At 41.6% G+C, this 21,929-nt stretch overlaps 1 protein-coding gene across 1 annotated transcript in view; it reads left to right on the top strand.

Annotated features, from left to right (window-relative positions):
* The window catches only part of SHROOM4 (shroom family member 4), a 99,092-nt gene that overhangs the window by 38,780 nt on the left and 38,383 nt on the right, over positions 1 to 21,929 (top strand). The window contains exon 2 of the mRNA XM_063432239.1: positions 20,132 to 20,283. Coding sequence (XP_063288309.1) covers positions 20,132 to 20,283 — 152 coding nt within the window. The remainder of the gene's footprint in view (positions 1 to 20,131; positions 20,284 to 21,929) is intronic.

Raw genomic sequence — 21,929 nt, 5'->3', positions numbered from 1 at the left:
GTAAATATTCGCTTACCTTATATTCTAGGTTTGTAAGGATTATTTCATCTAGATATGTAAAAATATTTTGTCTATCCATCATAAACATTTCAGTGCAGATCTGTAACTGCCGACCAAACAGATGTTTTTTAGCGAGCTTATATTAAGTATGTTACTTGCCGATGTGTGGGTTAAGAATCTATTAATATAATACCATTATTTGTGTTCCTTAATTGTACTGTTGTGGTACTTGAACATATCTGTGATGGATTTATATGTTTGTGGTTACCATCGTGCATGACTGTTTTAGCAAGTTCTTCAGCCGCCATCCTGGTAATAAACAAAACACATTAAATGGGGAACTATCACTTTTCAGGAAATGTAATATATTTATTATTGGTGATTATATTTAAAGGGACACTATAGTCCCCCAGACCACTTCATCTCATTGAAGTGGTCTGTATGCAGTGTCCCTGTTCCCTTAACACTGCAATGTAAAGCATTGTAGTTTTAGAGAAAGTGCAATGTTTACATGGCAGTTTTAAGACTGCCTCTAGTGGCTGTCTACCAGCAGTCTAACAGCCACAAGAGATGCTTCCTGCAGCTTCTCCGTGAAACGGCGCTGGACGTCCACACGCTTTTGAATGAAGAGGTCGAGCGTGTTGAAAAAGCAAGCACTTACTCACCTCCCAGCAGCTCCTCCAGCTCCCCAGTGTAAATCTCGCAAGACCCATGGCCGTCAGAGTGTTGCCATGGGTTACCATGGCAACGCTCCGCGAGACTTACACTGGGGAGCTGCTGGGAGGTGAGTAAGCGCTTGCTGCCCGCCCCCCCCACAGCTCAGCCAATTCCACTGGACCACCAGGGATTGCTATATCCTCCCCTCCCTGTCCAAGTATGAAACAGGGAGGGGGGAAACAACAAAAATAAATAATAATTAAATAAAAATATAAAAATAAAAAAAATAATTTAATAAGAAATGCCCCCTCACCCACACACTCCATTATATACACATACACTACACAAACAAACTGTGTATATAATGCAGTGTGTTTGATTAGTGTTTGTTTGTATAGTGTGTGTATATAATGGAGTGTGTGTTTGTATAGTGTGTGTATATAATGCACACAATACAAACACACTGCATTATATACAAATACTGCATTATATACACACACTATACAAACACTGCATTATATACACACACTACACAAACACACTGCATTATATAAACACTGCATTATATACACAGTGTGTTTGTGTAGTGTGTTTATATAATTCAGTGTGTTTGTGTAGTGTGTTTATATAATGCACACTACACAAACACACTGCATTATATACACACACTATACAAACACACACACACTACACAAATACACACACTGTGCATTCCTTATATACACACACTACACAAACACACACACTTTGTATTTAGTATATACAGCATTCACTTTACGCACACTGCCCACACACTACACAAACACTCTGCTTTCATTATATACACACTACACAAACACACACTGCATCCACAACATACACACGACACAAACACACACTGCTCCCCTGTCTAAACACACTGCATCCACTACACATAGCATGTATATTTTGTGCATTTACCTTTAGAAATAGTTTTTATTTTCCAAAATCGTAAATGTACAGAATATCGGCAGATTATATCGGCTATCGGGCTGAAAGTTCACAGAATATCGGTATCGGCTCTAAAAAATCAATATCGGTCGATCCCTAATGAGAAGTTCAGAGAAACTGCAATTGTTTACATTTAAAGGGTTCTAGTTGCTGTCTTCTGAGGGCACTGGACATTGGTAAGTGGGTGTGGGGGTAAGAAAGGTTTTTAACACTTTAATCGCCAGGTGGAGAGGCTGCAGAGGGACACTATGCATTAGAAATACAGTTTTATATATATATATATATATATATATATAAACAAGATGGTAGAACGCGCCAAAAGATGCTCAAAGTGAATGTGATAAAATAATGGTATATACATGCATATAGGCAATCCAATATTGTAACGGTGTAGATGACCCTCAAAGGAGATAAAACCAGAACAATAGTGCAGTATGTCATATAAATAATTTTAACACCTATGTGTATGTAAAACCAGATAAAAGACTAACCCACACTTTGCAGAGCTACTGAGAGCTCTGCTGTATAGTGCCTGGAGTTCTTTTATTCTAAAGGTTATTCGGCATGACATATGGATTTGTAATGTATGATGAAGCTATATATTCATGCAGTAATTTACATTTTTTGATAAATTAATTTCAGTAATCAAAGTTAAAGAATCACTCTAACTATCATGACTACTTAAGGGATTTGAAGTGGTCATGGTGGTTAGATATGCACTGTTTCGTCGTGAAACTGTGTATGTGTAGCTGCACTTGTCAAATGTTCCTGAACTTGCATTTATACCATTTTACACCAACACCTTTAAATGTAAAAAAAAAAAGCAATATAATAAATACATATACTTCCCTTGAGTCCCAGATTTGGTGTTTGTCTTGATTCGGGACCCTGTGTTATATTTATAGTACTCCTGCGTTTAGTTTAACCCCTTAAGTACACAATTTGAGAAATAAAAGGGAATTATGACTGAATATTTCCATCCTGTGTCTTTAAGGGGATAAAAAGAGAAATTGTGGTAATGAGATATTCTTTATATTATGTATATGTACTACTACATATGCCGGCGCAAGAATAGGCTTCTTTGTAATAAGGACTTAAAGGGACATTTTAGTGTTTAGGAATGCATCTTTGTATTTCTAACAGTACTCCCTCTACCCCTGTTCATGAAAGGATTAAAAAAACAAAAACAATTTACTTACATGATTCCAATGGCCCTCTTTACTGGATCGTGCCTTCCCCCTAATGCGTGTCTCGCAATGCTTTCCTTTGGGGATATGCTTGACGCTGGGCATCCTGATGCAAAGCGTGAGGACGTCCAGCGTCAAACTCCATGTAATTGCTGGTAGTAGCTCTAATGGCTTTCTAGTCACTAGAGGCAGTCTTATCTTTTGCAATATAAGCATTGTAAACATGTTTTCTCTAAAACTACACTGTTTTGCATTACAAGACTAAGTGGGACTGGGACACTGCGCCAAGACCACTTCAATGAGATAAGGCGGTCTGGGTGCCTATTTTCCCTGTAATGATTACTCTTACTTACATTGCTATAGTAGTATGTGTGTGCATTTACTTCAGTTGATTTTTTAGGCTACATTGGATTGGATAATTTAAGTTTAAAAAAAAAAAAAATTAATTGCTTCATTTTAAATTTCTTTATATTTTTCTTAATTTTAAAACAAAATTATGATGGAAACTAGAAAGCATGCTATGGAATGAAAACTGAGAAAGATATTATCTGAGACTCCTGTAACATTCTGGTATTTTAAGCAAAATCTTCATTTGTAAATGTTTGGGTTTTAACAAGGGGAAAGGAGCCTTTGTGAAAATACAACCCTCTAATTTCTTCGCCAGGAAAAATAAACACACAATAGGATAGGGAGGAGTTATAACGTTACAGCAGGAAGTGCTGCTGGCTTGTGGGGTCTTCAAAAAAGAAAATGAATATCCCCACACACATACACATTTATATACACACACACACACGCAACCCCCATAATGGTGCCTCAAAGATGCAGCGGGGGAATTGAGGAATTTCAGCTAGCAGAGTTCCTCTGACCACACAGCAAAACCCCTTTCTAGCACATCATTCCTCCATTTAAATTAGCCTTTTCTATTCACTTTACTCTTTAATTTTCCAAAACGTAAACTTGTAAACCCCAAGTTGTAACACACTTTTGTCACATTCCAATCAGAACCATTACTGCGTTCGATAAATGTTTATATAAAAGTGTATTTAATCTTACCAGTTCAACAACATCCCTTTCCTTTTAAAAGATAAAGGAATTTAGGTATTCAAAATAAAATTTTATGTCTTTTTTTACAGTCCTGACAGAAAATAGGAACAAATCAAAGCTTTCTCAGAAAAAAAACTATTTTAAGGCATTGGTAACCTGAAATGAACTTTGCATTAAAATTTTACTTCTGTCATCTCCTGAGGGATAGGGCAAAGCACCCAATAAATAGTAAAGTGTGTTATATTTATTTTTGTACTTTTCAGATACACCCCATAATATTTAAAAGGGATATTTGCATTTTACACACTTTAATTCATTGTGTAGGGCCATGGTTTCCTGTTACAATTTTAAGGGGGGAAAAAAGTTTTAATAGATAAAATATTGATTTTCTAGTCAGACCTTTTTAACCTGTGCATGTACATTATTACTCTATTTAAAGGGACACTATAGTCACCCAGACCACTTCAGCTCAATAAAGTGGTCTGGGTGCCAGGTCCCTCAGATTTTAACCCTTCACATGTAAACATAAGTTTCAGAGAAACTGCTATGTTTATGATCGGGGTTAATCCAGCCTCTAGTGGCTGTCTTCCGGAAAGCTACTAGAGGCGCAATTGCGATGCTGGAGGCGAATTCTGCCTCCATCGCCCAGAACCTCCATAGGAAAGCATTGAGAAATGCTTTCCTATGGACACTTTGAATGCGCGCGTGGCACTTGACACGCATGCGGCTCCAGTGATGTCGGACGGGGAGGAGAGGTCACCGGCGCTGGATTAAGGAAGTGGCTGAAGGGGTTTTAAGCGCCACGGGAGGGGGACCCTGAGGGTGGGGGCGCCCTCAGGGCACTATAGTGTCAGGAAAACCGCTTTGTTTTCCTGACACTATAGTGATCCTTTAAGATAAATCTGTGCTTATAACTATTTTTGTGTGTGTTTTTATGTTTATATGTATATATGTCTCTCGCATTAGAGGTGTGTTAACCCTGCAATGGAAACATTGCAGTTTTTATAAAAATGCAATGTTTTACATTAAAAGGTTAAACGTACAGGGCCACTGCATACAGACCGTTTCAATGAGATGAAGTGATCTGGATGACTTTACTGGTCCTTTGAGGGACCAGCAAGGAAATATAGTTGTCACAGTGCTATGGAATTTCCTGATGTTATGTAAATAATAAAATAATCTGTAGAGTGATTTGAAAATTATGCAGGTAATACTGTAAATTTTCCACTAGAAACACCTGTGGTATTGGGAAAAGTTGCCAGTAGAGTTTTCAGAGATACAGAGCTCAAAGTTAACTGGTCTAGTATCAGGGCCAGTGGAAGACTATTTTCCACCCTAGGCAAGACCACCAAGCTAACCTTCTTAATGATGCGGACTTCATTGCCAGTGTGCCAGCAGCTGAAGTGGCGTCACTCCCTTCCTATGCCTCCTAGCCTGCACTAGCATGCACTGTGGTTGCTATGGGTGGAGATCAGAAAGATCTCCTGTGGAAGGTCTCTTCTTCTCTCCCCCTCTCTCAATTCTGCCAAGAAATTGAGACAAATGGGAGAAAAAAAAACTATTTTTAAATAGGGTTTTTCCTCCCAATCTATGCAAAACTGCTAGAACCATGTATAAATGGAATTAAATGATCTTTTTAAAGAGCTAAAGTTGTTTTGGGGTGCCCTTTAACCCCTTAAGGACACATGACATGCGTGACATGTCATGATTCCCTTTTATTCCAGAAGTTTGGTCATTAAGGGGTTAAAAGCCAATCCTGGGTCTACAGAACAATCAAATAACCTGGAAAGAGCCAGGATCTACTTCCTACTATTTATCCAGCGCATGAGAATGAGGTGTATGCTTAATTAAATGTATGGCAATTAGTAATGGTATGTCGGGTCATTTATGGCATTTTGTAGGACCCTTTATTAACCAGGCAGAGATCACCACAATGCCACTGTAATTCCCAGACAGATGTGGTAAAAAGTTAGTTATAGAATGTGAATGAATCAATGGCAGCCCAACTACGATGACCTTTCTCAACTGGTCCTGTGAGTTGTCAAAACCTTCATGAAATTGAAGTCGCTTTGGAAGTGCTTTCAAAGATGTGGCAGGCCACTTGCTTCAGTTAAAGGGACACTATAGCGATACAAATCCTGTCTGTGCCTTTTTCTTTTTGACTCCTCTCCAGTATAGTGTGAAGTACAATGTAAACTAAAAAGTATTTACTGTCCTTTTCTCCAGCGCCGAGTCTCCCTCAGGACTGCTCTTCTCTCTTACTAAAGTCTTCTTGGATGCGCCTATGGCTCTTTCGTAGAAAATCATTGTGTGCAGCGATTCTCTATGACAGAACGTGATGGCAATGCCCATGTGCACGTGACATTGCGGTATGCCTGGGTGTCCGTGCCAGGAAGTAACAGTCCCAGCTCTCTTACCCAGCAATGATTCCAGTGTTCTCATATTGCCCATTATAGAGGGCCACCTTTTAACAGTGGTGCAGGGTAGCCTTTTGCATTTATTTATTTTTATGCTGTTAGACTTTTAATGGTGGTGTCCATCGTTTGAAGATGAGAATATTTGTTCCCTGGTTGACCATCTGGTTTTTTGACCTAGCCTCTCCCAACCTTTGACCACCCTCCCCCCCCACAAAAAATCCCAGCATTCTGGCAATCATGTGAATTAGAAGATACAAGGTATTTGGATCCTCTTTTTTATTTTATCTTAAACATTAAAGATTGGCACCTCAAACCCAGGATGCATTTCTCCATTCAGGCGTACATTCCATTCATCTGGCTAATTTATTAATATGTCTGGTACGCTGGTCTGACAGAGTAGCTGAGTGACCTAATGAACGTGACAGTAGGTCAGTCCCATCTAGCAGTAAATAAAACAATTCATCCCTTGTTACAGGAAAAGAACTTGTAAAGTGTATTTGTGTTTGCAACCTATAATGATGTGTGAAGCATTCATAATTAATTTAACTGTCACTTAACTTTTTTTTTTTTTTGTATTGTTGAATATTTATTGTAAAAACTGCAATAAAATGATTAAACACCTGGAACACAGTATCGTTCCAAATTCTCTGTGATCATGTCCTATGTCACACTGCAGCATTCTCTTTTTTTTTTTTCATCTGTGGTCCAATAAAATGTTTCTCATCGATCACTGAACCCTTTAATGCGCATGCGCACTGTGTTCATGTTCACAAGCAGAATATGGCCCGAGTGACCACTCATCTTGCAGCTAAAGCTGTTGAAAGGCTGTACAAAGGGTGTTGAGAGTGAACAAGGGGCTGGCTGGAGGGAGGGAGGATAGGCTTCTACTTGCAGGTGTGCTCACATAATCTAATTAATATAGTTATTTTTTATGGACACAAATCTCCATACAATACAAACCATATCCAAATATCCACTTTGGGCTTTGCTCACCCTAGGAAAAAGCTTTGCCAGTTGTGAGTCACATTTTGTTCTACAGAGTATTACAGGAACACTATAGGGTCAGGAACACAAAACGCCCCCCTCTAAATATAGTAAAATCTTATCTTTATTCTAGGGTTCGACAGATTATCAGTCTGGCCGATAGTCTGTATTTTCGGCAATATCGCTATCGGCAAATATAGATACCGATATTGCCGATCATACATACCAGGACCGCCGGGCCCATGACAAGCCCGGCGGTCCTGGGGGGGCCAAGCAAGCTCTTACTTTCCTTCCCAGCAGCTCCCTTCAGCTCCCCTGTGTAAATCTCGTGAGTCCAGCGGCCATCAGAGTGTTGCCACGGGTTACCATGGCAATGCTCTGCGCGGCATGCTGGCCGCGAGATTTACACAGGGGAGTTGTAGGGAAGGGAAGTAAGAGCTTGCTGCGGGCCCCCACTTCACAGTCCATGCCACTGGGCCACCAGGGAATGCCATATCCCCCCTCCCTGGCCAAGTAAGAAGCAGGGAGGGGGGACTAAAAAAAATATAAATGCATCCCCTCCCATTTTACACACATTACATACCTACAGAAACACACACTCTGCATTATAAACACACACTACACAAATACACTGCATTCACTATACACACACTGCACAAACCCACACTCTGCATTCATGATATACACATACTACACAATCTGCATTAATTATATACACACACTGCATTCACTATACACACACAATTTGCATTCATTATAGACACACACTACACAAACACACACACACACTCTGCATACATTATATATATATATATATATATATATATACACACACACACTACACAAACATACACACACTGCATTCATTATACACACACTCTGCATTCATTGTATACACACACACACACACACACACACACACACACACTGTTAACGGTTTAACCAGCACCACAAGTGTTAAAATACAGATAGGGCACTAGCTGTGTCTTTGCAGAGATTAGATAAGTGATAATCACTAGTATACACATGAGATAACTTACCCTCCATAAACTTGTCAAACTGCCTATTTATCTTCACATTTGTAGGGAATAGCTGACAGCATGCCTCGTATTTTACTTGGAATAGGGATTTAAACTCCCTTGGTGCCACCATATTTAATCAGCAGACCGCTTACCATTCCTGATTTCATACTTCCCATAGTTGCATAACTACAGACTCTCCTGAATTTGGGGATTCTGTGCTACATCTCTAGGCTGTTAGCTCGGTCCTCATCAACTTATTGTTCCTGTAACATTTTGTAATTGTCTAATGTATTGTTAAACTTCCCCCTTTTGTAATATTGTATAGCGCCGCGGAAAACAAATTGGCGCTCTATTAAGGCCAATAAAAGTTAACCATAATATCTGGACATAACTGGTAATATCCCCAATACTGCAGTATATATGCATCAGGTGCATTCTTCCTGCACGGTGTGCAGTCTTGGGGCATTGCTGGGAGCGCTTCTAGTGCCCATATGTAGCCTTCTTTATACGGGTTGTGATTAGCCACACTGCCTGTCAGTCAGCCTGCTTGCCCATCTACCCAGCTGTCCTGAATCCCTACCTCCTGTTGTTCTGAGGTGTGGTTCAGGGGTATGAGGTTGTGATAGGAAATACTTCTTAGGGTTAATTTTATTATGTTATTTGATTTATTATTTATACCTGAGGCTCTGCTGTGGGCTATAAAAGTGGCTCTGGCACCTTCTGGGGTTTTAGCATAACTTGTAAAGCCCCTAAATGGTGACTGCTCCGCTTGCATTCAGTTTCTGAGGGGTGCAGATTATCTTCATTTTTGCTTATCAGAACCTGACTCAGACACCTTCTTTTTCCATGAGATCCTCTGTAGCAAGGCCGCTGGATCCTCTATAGAAAGCTTTTTATTTTTTTATTTTTAACCTTTAACTAGTCACAGCCAGGGCCGGCGCGTCCATAAGGCGGCACAGGCGGCCGCCTTAGGGCGCACGGGCTCTGGGGGCGCAAGATTTCAGTGACCGGCAGGAGGGAAGCTCTCCCTCCTGCCGGGCCACCATCTCGGCCCCCGGTGCTGCGTGCGGCTGTGCTGTAATCAGACGCGGCGAGGGAGCTCTAACCTCTCTGCTCCCTCGCGCGCTGCCTGTCTGCTGATACCGCGGGAGCCGGAATATGACGTCATATTCCGGCTCCCGCGGTATCAGCAGACAGGCACGCGAGGGAGCAGAGCAGAGAGGTTAGAGCTCCCTCGCCGCGTCTGATCTCAGCACAGCCGCACGCCGCCCAGCAGCCCCACTGGACCCCAGGGAAGGATTCATCATCCACACCAGCTCTCCAGGTAGGGAGGCTGGGTGGAAAATATTTATTTATAAAATAATTAGTCTGTGTGTCTGTGTGTCTGTGTGTCTGTGTGTCTGTGTGTCTGTGTGTCTGTGTGTGTGTGTGTGTGTGTGTGTCTGTGTGTCTGTGTGTGTGTGTGTGTGTGGGTCTGTGTGTGAGTGTATGGGTCTGTGTGTGAGTGTGTGGGTCTGTGTGTGAGTGTGTGGGTCTGTGTGTGAGTGTATGGGTCTGTGTGTGAGTGTATGGGTCTGTGTGTGAGTGTATGGGTCTGTGTGTGAGTGTATGGGTCTGTGTGTGAGTGTATGGGTCTGTGTGTGAGTGTATGGGTCTGTGTGTGAGTGTATGGGTCTGTGTGTGAGTGTATGGGTCTGTGTGTGAGTGTATGGGTCTGTGTGTGAGTGTATGGGTCTGTGTGTGAGTGTATGGGTCTGTGTGTGAGTGTATGGGTCTGTGTGTGAGTGTATGGGTCTGTGTGTGAGTGTATGGGTCTGTGTGTGAGTGTATGGGTCTGTGTGTGAGTGTATGGGTCTGTGTGTGAGTGTATGGGTCTGTGTGTGAGTGTATGGGTCTGTGTGTGAGTGTATGGGTCTGTGTGTGAGTGTATGGGTCTGTGTGTGAGTGTATGGGTCTGTGTGTGAGTGTATGGGTCTGTGTGTGAGTGTATGGGTCTGTGTGTGAGTGTATGGGTCTGTGTGTGAGTGTATGGGTCTGTGTGTGAGTGTATGGGTCTGTGTGTGAGTGTATGGGTCTGTGTGTGAGTGTATGGGTCTGTGTGTGAGTGTATGGGTCTGTGTGTGAGTGTATGGGTCTGTGTGTGAGTGTATGGGTCTGTGTGTGAGTGTATGGGTCTGTGTGTGAGTGTATGGGTCTGTGTGTGAGTGTATGGGTCTGTGTGTGAGTGTATGGGTCTGTGTGTGAGTGTATGGGTCTGTGTGTGAGTGTGTGTCTGAGTGACAGAGTGTGTGTCTGAGTGACAGAGTGTGTGTCTGAGTGACAGAGTGTGTGTCTGAGTGACAGAGTGTGTGTCTGAGTGACAGAGTGTGTGTCTGAGTGACAGAGTGTGTGTCTGTGTGTGAGTGTGTCTGTGTGACAGTGTGTCTGAGTGACAGTGTGTCTGAGTGACAGTGTGTCTGAGTGACAGTGTGTCTGAGTGACAGTGTGTCTGAGTGACAGTGTGTCTGAGTGACAGTGTGTCTGAGTGACAGTGTGTCTGAGTGACAGTGTGTCTGAGTGACAGTGTGTCTGAGTGACAGTGTGTCTGAGTGACAGTGTGTCTGAGTGACAGTGTGTCTGAGTGACAGTGTGTGTGTCTGTGAGTGACAGTGTGTGTGTCTGTGAGTGACAGAGTGTGTGTCTGTGAGTGACAGAATGTGTGTCTGTGAGTGACAGAATGTGTGTCTGAGTGACAGAGTGTGTGTCTGAGTGACAGAGAGTGGGTCTGTGTGTGAGTGTGTCTGAGTGACAGTGTGTCTGAGTGACAGTGTGTCTGAGTGACAGTGTGTCTGAGTGACAGTGTGTCTGAGTGACAGTGTGTCTGAGTGACAGTGTGTCTGAGTGACAGTGTGTCTGAGTGACAGTGTGTCTGTGAGTGACAGTGTGTGTGTCTGTGAGTGACAGTGTGTGTGTCTGTGAGTGACAGTGTGTGTGTCTGTGAGTGACAGTGTGTGTGTCTGTGAGTGACAGTGTGTGTGTCTGTGAGTGACGGTGTGCGTCTGTGAGTGACAGAGTGTGTGCGTCTGTGAGTGACAGAGTGTGTGCGTCTGTGAGTGACAGAGTGTGTGCGTCTGTGAGTGACAGAGTGTGTGCGTCTGTGAGTGACAGAGTGTGTGCGTCTGTGAGTGACAGAGTGTGTGCGTCTGTGAGTGACAGAGTGTGTGCGTCTGTGAGTGACAGAGTGTGTGCGTCTGTGAGTGACAGAGTGTGTGCGTCTGTGAGTGACAGAGTGTGTGCGTCTGTGAGTGACAGAGTGTGTGCGTCTGTGAGTGACAGAGTGTGTGCGTCTGTGAGTGACAGAGTGTGTGCGTCTGTGAGTGACAGAGTGTGTGCGTCTGTGAGTGACAGAGTGTGTGCGTCTGTGAGTGACAGAGTGTGTGCGTCTGTGAGTGACAGAGTGTGTGCGTCTGTGAGTGACAGAGTGTGTGCGTCTGTGAGTGACAGAGTGTGTGCGTCTGTGAGTGACAGAGTGTGTGCGTCTGTGAGTGACAGAGTGTGTGCGTCTGTGAGTGACAGAGTGTGTGCGTCTGTGAGTGACAGAGTGTGTGCGTCTGTGAGTGACAGAGTGTGTGCGTCTGTGAGTGACAGAGTGTGTGCGTCTGTGAGTGACAGAGTGTGTGCGTCTGTGAGTGACAGAGTGTGTGCGTCTGTGAGTGACAGAGTGTGTGCGTCTGTGAGTGACAGAGTGTGTGCGTCTGTGAGTGACAGAGTGTGTGCGTCTGTGAGTGACAGAGTGTGTGCGTCTGTGAGTGACAGAGTGTGTGAGCGTCTGTGAGTGACAGAGTGTGTGAGCGTCTGTGAGTGACAGAGTGTGTGAGCGTCTGTGTGTGTGCATGTGAGTGTATGAGTGTGTCTGTCAAATCAGTGAGAGTATGTTTGTCATTGAGTCTGTGTGTGACTATCAGTGTGTCTGTCAATGAGTGTCAATGAATGAGTGTGTGTCAGATCAATGAGTCTGTGTCTGTCAGTGACGTCTGTGTGTTTGTCATTGAGTGTGTGACTGTCAGTGTGTACAGAGTGTAGCGGAGCGCGGTACAGGAGCTTCTGTTTCCTGTACCTGGCCAGACTGACAGGAGGTGCTCACAGAGAGAGCACTCCCTGTCAGTTCGGCCGGGTACAGAAAACTGAAGCTCCTGTACCGCGCTCCGCTCCGCTACACTCTGTACACACTGACACAGCAGGAAGGGGAGTGTGACCACTAAAGGGGTGTGGGGTGCACCAAGGGACAGGGAGGGAATGGGAGAGAAACACCAAGAGACAGGGAAAAGAGGGGGTAGGGGAGAAGAACACTAAGGGACAGAGAAAGGGACCATTAATGGTCAGGGAGGGGAGAGGGGCTGGTTAAGAGGCACATAGGTGAAGATGTTTTTTTTGGGGGGGGAGGGGGGAGCGGAAACATGCATCTTCGCCTATGTACCTAAAAATCCAAGCACCGGCCCTGGTCACAGCTGAAGGCTTGATAAAATCGAGGCTTCACCTTTTGTCAAACGTCGAATCGCTCCATTTTCTTATATCTTTTCTTGATTGGAATTTCAGTGAACCGTTATTATAGGCATTTTAGAAAGATTTTTATCTTAATGAAATGCTCATTTTCTATTTTGGGGGGAGGTGCCAGAGCTGCTTTAAAACGCTGTTCATAGAGATAGATTGCCTTTAGTACAAATGGTGTTGTACTTGTGGAGCCACGACAAGACTTCGTACGAAGGTATTGTACCCCCTGTCATTTTTTTTTTTTTAATGCATAGTTGACCCCCTAGCTAACCTTCTGCACAAATGCATAATTTTACCACCTCACATGTTTGTAATATGGACAACCAACATTTGCACTGGTTTAGGTAGCCATTTTATATTAACCATGATTCCATCACCCATGCTATGAGGAAAAAGGGATGGGAATTTTTTTTTTTACTTTTAGTCCATTTTAGAGGTGTACTGTTCTATGAATACCTTTAGAGTTTATTGCTTAAAGGATCACTATAGTGTCAGGAAAACAAACTTGTTTTCCTTACACTATAGCATCCTTAGGACCCCCCCCCCCCCATCCTCATGGTCCCCCTCCCTTGACGCTGAAGGGGTTAAAACCCCTGCAGCTACTTACTTTAATCCAGCGCTGGTGACCTCTCCTCCCCCTCTGATGTCAGCTCCCGAGTGGAGTTCCCAAGAGCCGCGCGCACATTCAAACAGTCCATAGGAAAGCATTTCTCAATGCTTTCCTATGGACGTTCTGCACGCTGGATGCGAATTTCGCATCCAGCGTCGCAGATGCGCCTCTAGCGGCTGTCAGGAAGACTGCCACTAGAGGTTAGATTAACCCTGCAATGTAAACCTAGCAGATTCTCTGAAACTGCTATGTTTACATCTGAAGGGTTAAAACCTGGGGGACCTGGCACCCAGACCACTTCATTGAGCTGAAGTGGTCTGGGTGACTATAGTGTCCCTTTAAACTACCCAATTAACATTTACACATTTTTTTTTTAAAATTGGGTTTAACTTTGTTGCAATCAGTGTACAGTATGCCAGTAAGTTGTTCTGCTTATATGTTTAGCTTGTTATTTATTTTATGACCTGCACAGTTTATTGACTTTTCTGGCCTCTAAAATGATTGAAATAAATAATTTCAAAGCCTCTGCCAACTAAAGTATGTGTGTGGTTTGCGTTCAAAAATGTCTCTGCATAACTACATGCAAAGAAAAGTATTTTGTGAAGAACTGTACAGCTGTTTCATAAAGCGGTTTGACACACAATTATAAGATCAGAGGAGAGTTTTTGTACAAAGTTTTTTTTTTTGTCTTTAGATAATTGGATATACATTGTTCAACATTAAAAGAACTGATTATAAAAAATAAAGTTCAGATTTGGAACAGGGCTAAATGCACTGTTCATCAGAACGTCCCTTTAAGAAACATATTTTTGTTCGACATGAAAACCATTTCTATTGTTTTAGCTGATGCTCATTAGACATGTGGACGCGTTTAAAACTACATGATAGATTCACAAACAAATTACTGAAAATGTCTAGTAAAGCAAATGGTTCCTTTACATAAGAATTCCTTGGAGTAGAAAACAAAGCAAAAACAATTCCATCTGGCAAGATATCTGTAAATTGTTTATAATATTCAGTGGTTAACCTTTTATGGTTTGATCATTTCTTTGAATTCAGCGATGTAATTGTGCTTCACATAGCCTGTCTAAATATCTCCTTTCGGGATTTCATTTTGTGGAGCAGATCATAGAGAATAATTTGCAGCAAAGGGTTGGATTTTTGTTTTTGACTTAAAGGAACATTGTAGGGTCAGGAACACAAACATATATTCATGACCCTATAGTATTAAACCCACCATTCATGTGGCTTGCCCCCGCCCAGACCCCTTAAAATTTACCTTATTCCAGCGCTGTGCTGGCCCCGCCCCGATCCACCTCCTTGATGACCTCATCAGAATTGCCATTTTTTTAGCCAATCCAATGCTTTCCCTATGGCTAAAATCGTCCAGGAGGATGGGGACGGGCCAAACACAGTTTTGGCCAATCAGCACCTCCTCATAGAGATGCCTAAGGGCAACGGCCACAGCTTTTATTAGCAAGCCAGCATAACATAAACAACTGTCAGCTGTTGGACTTTCCCAGCAGATGGCTAACCACAACTTTATTCTTCCCGAGCCTCTTCAGCCTGAAGTCCGTCCTCAACCAGACCAGGCTGCGACTCCAAGCCCCTCCGGGCAATGATCTCCGTTCCACTTGCTGGCGAAGGACAAAACGCAGCCGTGACAAAATAAACAGAAAGAAACAACACCAAACACATCTCATTCAGCAATAACATCCCGTTTTCACACCAACCCAGGGAGGGTGGGCGGGAAACAGCACTGCCATGTTCACTCAGCGTGCTCTCCAGTGGTCTGGTAAGTCTTTTCCCAGTGTCCCCGGTCCTGGTGCATCTCCAACCTTGTATCCCTTGTTGCCATGCCAACCTCTCCGGGCAGCAGTCATGCTCCACGCTCCTTATCCACTCGGGGGTTGGCCTTTCTAATACTCTATTATTTGGCTTCGAACCTTATAACATGCTGGCTTAGAACAATTGATGTCCTTTTATTTTATTTTATTTTTTAATTTTTAGTGGCAGGTAGCAGTAAGAGAGTAAATATACAGTGTGGAAGGAAGATCCGATTTTGAGGAAAGATTTGTGGTGAGACAGATTTGGTGTAATGTAGATCAGGTGAGGGATTTGGTTGCTTTTATTTTGAAGAATAATAAGGGGGTAAGAGATAAGTGATGGAAGCATCAACTAGATAGTGATATGCAGATAATTTTTTTTTAATTTGTATTTTATTAGAGTTTTAAGGTTCAAAATACATCTGGATCGCAGTACATAAAAGAAAATAACACAATATAGTGACATAAAAGCAATACCGCAATATATTGACATCAGGTGGCACTGGTGTCATCAGTCGTCTGTGTGGGTCCTGGGACTTGCGTCAGCTTAACCAACCTCGCTGATTGCCTACACGTTAAATCGGGGTCTATTGGGCTGTAGACCCAGCATACTATCTGGTTGTCCTGAATGCGTATATGCGGAGAGAAGGCTCCTGGTATGGCAAGTGTCGCCAGTATGTGTGTTCCCAATTATGTCTGTTGTAGTTCAGAGTCTGTCTGTCTTCCTTGGGGGTCTCTACTCCAGTCGCTATCCCCATATCTTCCTGTCACCTGTGATCACAATCCCCCTAGCAGTATCCAGGAATATCGTCTGGCACTGCGTGAGTTGTGCCACGAATATATACTGTACTATGTTGCTTGGCTTTCATTTGTACTCAGCCAGAGTTTATTAATGGCACGGAGTGCCCAGGGTTTTGGCAATAGGCCCTGGGACCTGACCCTGTGCGTAGACCGTAACTGATATATATGCAGATTATTTTAATCTTTATTTTAAACAAAAATACTGTTCCCTGACTAGTTGGAGATCCTAAACTGTGAGCTTTTTACTTATATCTCAGGTACAAGTGACTTCTACCTCTTCTTCTTTCTATTGCATGTCCCTACATGCATTGCTCTGACTTGCAAAGCATGTACTTATCAACTCATTAAAATTCAATTAGGCCAAAAGGAGATTGTAATTCTGGGACAGTAACGGCCCCCATTTCACATGCACTCTTATCTGATATTGACAGATGCGGTGAATTATTGCATTCCTTATCCTTCTCACAAATTATAAACTGATTTTATAAAGTAGTGATCAGTCAGGTCATGCATAAAAAATTCCCATGACTGTCTTTTCTTTTTCCTTTTTTTTTTTCTTCTTCTTTTTAACTGAATACACACATGCATATAAGCAAATGGCTGGCTTTGTGACCCTACACATATATATTTTACTTTATGTTTACTTTGAATAGTGTTACTTTTGTTGTAATCAATTGATCTGGTACATTTTGGATGAGTGACTTGTACGCCTCTTTTTTTTTTTTTGTTATAGTATATCTCTCTTGAACAAAAAGTGGTGAGGGGAGGTGGGGTGGAGAAAATGCATGCTTGCTCATGGCATTCTTTATACAGATGCAGGCATAAGAGTACTTCAGTGAGTGTAAAATATTTAAAGGAACACTTGTGTTAGAAATACAATCCTGTGCTCTTAACATCATTGAGCCTCTGTTCCTAGTTATATTCATGTCTCCCCCCACCCCCATAACATTTTAAAAATCATTTTACGTACTTCTTTACTGCGCAGAGAATTGTTGACCTCTCCGCCTCCTGCAACATAATAGAGGAGGCGGAGACATGATGTGCATGCGTGGTAAGCCCCACATGCACATCCAGAGCTTTCTTATTGGCTGCAAAGTCTATTGACCAATTTTACTTGGTCAGTGCAGCAAAGCACCTGTGCAAAATGGCAATGCTTTAACTTGAAGGGTTAAATGTACAGGACACCCCAGGCACCAGTATAACTTTAAGGCATATTAAAGTAAAAGCTGCTTTGTCACCTTCTGGGATCTTTCAATATTTTGCTTCCATTGCGGTGGCCCAGAGTTTTATTCACATGAACCTGTGCCTCGTGACTGCCTCCATTTTCTTCCATGGGATCCCACATTAGTCCTGTACACTCACTCATGCACAAGAGTACAACACTGATGTCTATGAGGAATCCCACAAGGCTGTGGGAACCGCTATAGACCAAGCCCTTGTCTACTTGGTCATCATTAATGACCGCTCGGGGCTTGGCAAAGGAAGCTCCGCCTTTTTGTCAAGCATAGGAAAGATACCTACGTTGTTTTACGAGTTGGAATTTTAGTGAAATTCCAACGCAGTCTATGTGAGCAATTAATACAGATTTTTTTTTTTTTTTTTTTTAATAGTATGGGGGATGGAAGAGCTGCTTTAAAGGGCTATGTCACAAACATTTATTTCAAATAAACGTATTTTTTTTTAATAAAACAACATTCCTAACGGAAATAATAATTTCTCTAACCAAGCTACAGTACTTTAAGTTATAATTCGTAGATTGCATTGTGGAGGTAGTCATGCAGGCTTTACATCATAACATTCCAACTTCAGTGGGAGTTTTGTTTATTTATTTTAGAAAGTCCCCCCCCCCCCCCCCCCCCCCAAAAAAGTCTTGCAGCAACCTATCTGGATTTGATATTTGGTGAGTATCTCCCAGCATTTCAGTGGAAAAGGAAAGGGTCATGGAACATGAGATGCTGAAATGCCCATAGGAAGCTTGGATGAACATGTGGCGCATGCACATCAGATCTCCAGTGTTTCTCCATGAGGAACATTTGATTGGACCATTGTGGGAGGCACAGTGACAGTGGACAGTAAAGCGTTAGAATACAGGTTTGTATTCCAAATTCTTTAATGTACCTTAATAACTGGGTATCCTGTACCCAATTCAATCACTCACATTTCATAAACCTTAACCCCTTAAGGACCAAACGTCTGGAATAAAAGGGAATCATGACATGTCACACATGTCATGTGTCCTTAAGGGGTTAAAAGGAGGAAATACTTCCTTCACACTGCTAGGAATATAATCTGCAGGTCTGAGTTATGGGAAGGTTCTAGATTTGTTCAATTAAACCAATGAACCAGACCTACTGGCCCAAAAATCTTGCACCCTATAGATTGATCTATTAAGCAGATGATCCTAGATCAGATGTCCCATCCTGAATCTGAATGCAATCCGCATCAGATGTATGATGGCATTTTTTTTTTTTTTTTTTTTTTTTTAAAAACCAAAAAAGTGCAATAAATCTGACAATAAAGACAAATAACACCACTCGCACACCTAACCATTTGTATATTGACTGTTCTCCAGATGGATGTAAAATACAGTTACTGTGTGTGTGTGTGTGTGTGTATATATATATATATATATATATATATATATATATATATATATATATATACACACACACACACTATTAAGTGTTGGTGTTTCACTATGAATTTCAGACTGATTAAATAAAGATATACCTTTTAATACATATTAATTTTCTACATAATCTAATTCAATCCAATTTTTCTTAAAACTGCTTTTGATTAGGCAAAACATTTGCATTTTCATACTTGCCTGGGGCATTGGGCATGTTGAGTATAGTCTGTGCATGTAATTACTTCTGTCCTGGTTAAAGGGTTAATAAAGCCCATTTAATGCGCTGTAAGAGCTCTGGATTTTGATCTATGGCTGCTTTGACAGAGTGCTGGAATCTCATCCATTAAAGCTGGTTTAGCATTTTTGGCTTTGAATCACTCCAAACAACTTAGCTCAAACTACTTTTTCTCTCAAATGACCTGCCCTGCATGTGCTACTAATTTTGCCAATTTTCCTTTGTGATTCTTAGTGCATACTGTATGGTATTTGAGTAGCTGCTCTTCTCTTTCTTACCTTCTACAGTATATTGTTTTAACACTGTCTTTTGATTACATATTTTATACAGAATTTGTCACATGTATTACTTGTATAATGAATGTCTGTCATTTCTTAAACATTTGCTACAGCAAATGTTCAGTTTCCTATAACCAAATACACCAGGCAGGAAATGTATTTGTAAAACCGTTAAAATTACAGTAAAGCCATTTAAAATCCTTATCTCCTGGAATTTCTTTTACAAAATGGTCAGTATGTAATGTCAGTTTGTTTTTGTCACCTTCACTAAAAACTCCAAAAAGGAAACGCATTTGCTGTGTAATCACATGTGAACATTGTCTGTGCTCAAATTGTCGCTATGGTGACCCATTTGCTGATGCTCTGACATAGACGTGGGCATTCGTTTAATTTTGTGCGGTTAGTTAGTTCGTACGAAACACAAATGAACTAATTGATATTTGCCTGAAATAGCCAAAAAACTAAGTGATTGTAGACAAAAATGTGTCTATGCACTTTGTTCATGCAGCCAATTACTATGAGGGATCTGTCATCTCCCTCGTTGAAATTAGATAATTTAAAGGTTTACTGCAAGCACCACGACCACTTAAGTGATTTGAAGCGATCATGGTGCCCGGAGTCTGTATGTGCAGCTTTTTAACGATGCGCGCACACAAAGGTTATCCTCTGTGCTGCCGGAGGTGTAACTACATCCGGCAGTGTCCTTGGAGTGTCATAAGCCCACTCCGAACTAGATTTCCAGGTTGGTTAATGTCTATTCTGAGATAAATAATGTGTTATGTAAAAATTAATGTAAGATATTGGGTATATAGACCTTTTTAACATTTTACAATAGAGTCTTTACATGTAAGCTGTGCATTTGGTGAGGCAATAACGGAGATGCTGTCTGAATGTTGGATACATGGAGAATTTGACATGTTATGTTCCTTACCCTATCAGATTGAAGATGGAGGGAAGGCATCGATGTCTGAAAAGATGGAAGTTGGGGATGAGCTGGTAAATATTAATGGAACCCCATTGTATGGCTCCCGTCAGGAGGCGTTAATCCTTATCAAAGGCTCCTACAAGATTCTCAAGATGATCGTTAGGAGGTAATACCTTATAAAACTAGTTTTCCATATCGGCTTATGGCTGGAATGTACTCTCATTTAAAAACTATTTCAAGAGACTCTAGTCTGTACAAACAAATACAATCTATACAACACTAGTTAAATAGTAATTACATATTCCCACTGTTAGCCAATTTTATTGCTTATCATATAGTAATATCTGACAGAGACTTGAGAAGTAAAATACAATTTCTGTCTCACAGACCAAAAAGAAGTACTACAAAGGTAACAAAACATCCAAAACACTTCTTGAAACACATACATTTGCTAGCCATTAGGCAAGCACATTATATTCATAAATGCATATATCTGAGCAGAAAGGAAATCTGCACTTGTGATGGGCATAATAAAATCCTTTAGGACTAGACTGTGTTGCAGACATATGGCAGCTTTATTATGAAATGCTAAACAAGAAAAATGGGATATATTCACAAGAGACAATATGGCTCAGAAATTGACCTGAGGTGAAGATTTGCAAGAATTCTAAGGAATTTCCTTTTATGTATGTTCTCAATTTAAGTACTGCCAGTTCTCTGGAACGTAGACCACTGATGTATTGAGGATGTAGATGGTGTTTGTTTAGGGAATGTATTGTATGTTTTTAGGTAATTTAGTGTATGTATCTGAGTTTGGGGTGTAGGATAGATACTGTGTTCTGTGGGGTTGAGAGGGCATCAGTTCTACTTATTATTATTATTATTATTATTATTATTTTTTTTTTTTTTTTACATTTACCCATATCCTCTTACCTCAGGGAATTAATAATAATAATAAAAAAAGACAAATTGTAATACATATATTTAGTACCTTGATTGCAATTATACCCCACTAAGAATGTATGTTAATTTCAGTTCATGTTTCATCACACAAACCTGGTTACACAGTTAGTGGTTACATTTTGTTGACCAAGAGTACAGCGCTGCAGAATATGTTGGTGTTCCAGGAATCACTATACTGAACGCCACAGTGTGGAGGTTTTATAGTAGAGCTATCTGGTGGTTTACATCTACCATGCAGCAGAGAAAGCACAGACAATTGGATAATAAATTGATCAGCACCCGTAAAAAAAAAAAAAAAAATATCATTGCTATAATAACATGTAGCTTCTCTAAAGGGTACAAATCAAAGGAAACCCACAAGCTGCCGGCTTTGCTAAAAGTTAATGAAAAGTAAAAAAAAAAATCCCCTTAAAAGACCACTATAGTCACCCAGACCACTTCAGCTCAATGAAGTGGTCTGGGTGCCACGTCCCCCAGGTTTAAACTGCTATGTTTACATTGCAGGGTTAATCCAGCCTCCACGCAGAACGTCCATAGGAAAGCATTGAGTAATGTGATGCGTGCGTGGCTCTGGCTGCGTATTCAGCTCCACTCGGGTGCTGACGTCGGAGGGGGAGGAGAGGGCTAAGTGGATAAAGGTAAGTGGCTGAAGGGGTTTTAACCCCTTCAGCCCAGCGGGAGGGGGGCCCTGAGGGTGGGGGAACCTAAGGGCAGTATAGTGCCAGGATAACGAGTTTGTTTTCCTGGCACACTAGTGGTCCTTTAATTGTTGTCAAATAATTGATTTCAAACATTTAGTGTGCTACAGCCTATTATCCTATGCCATTAGTAGAAGTAACTGCTAATGAC

Source organism: Pelobates fuscus, chromosome 9 (genome assembly GCF_036172605.1).
Source record: "Pelobates fuscus isolate aPelFus1 chromosome 9, aPelFus1.pri, whole genome shotgun sequence".
NCBI classification, from domain to species: domain Eukaryota; kingdom Metazoa; phylum Chordata; class Amphibia; order Anura; family Pelobatidae; genus Pelobates; species Pelobates fuscus.
This window is presented reverse-complemented; position numbering and strand designations above follow the sequence as displayed.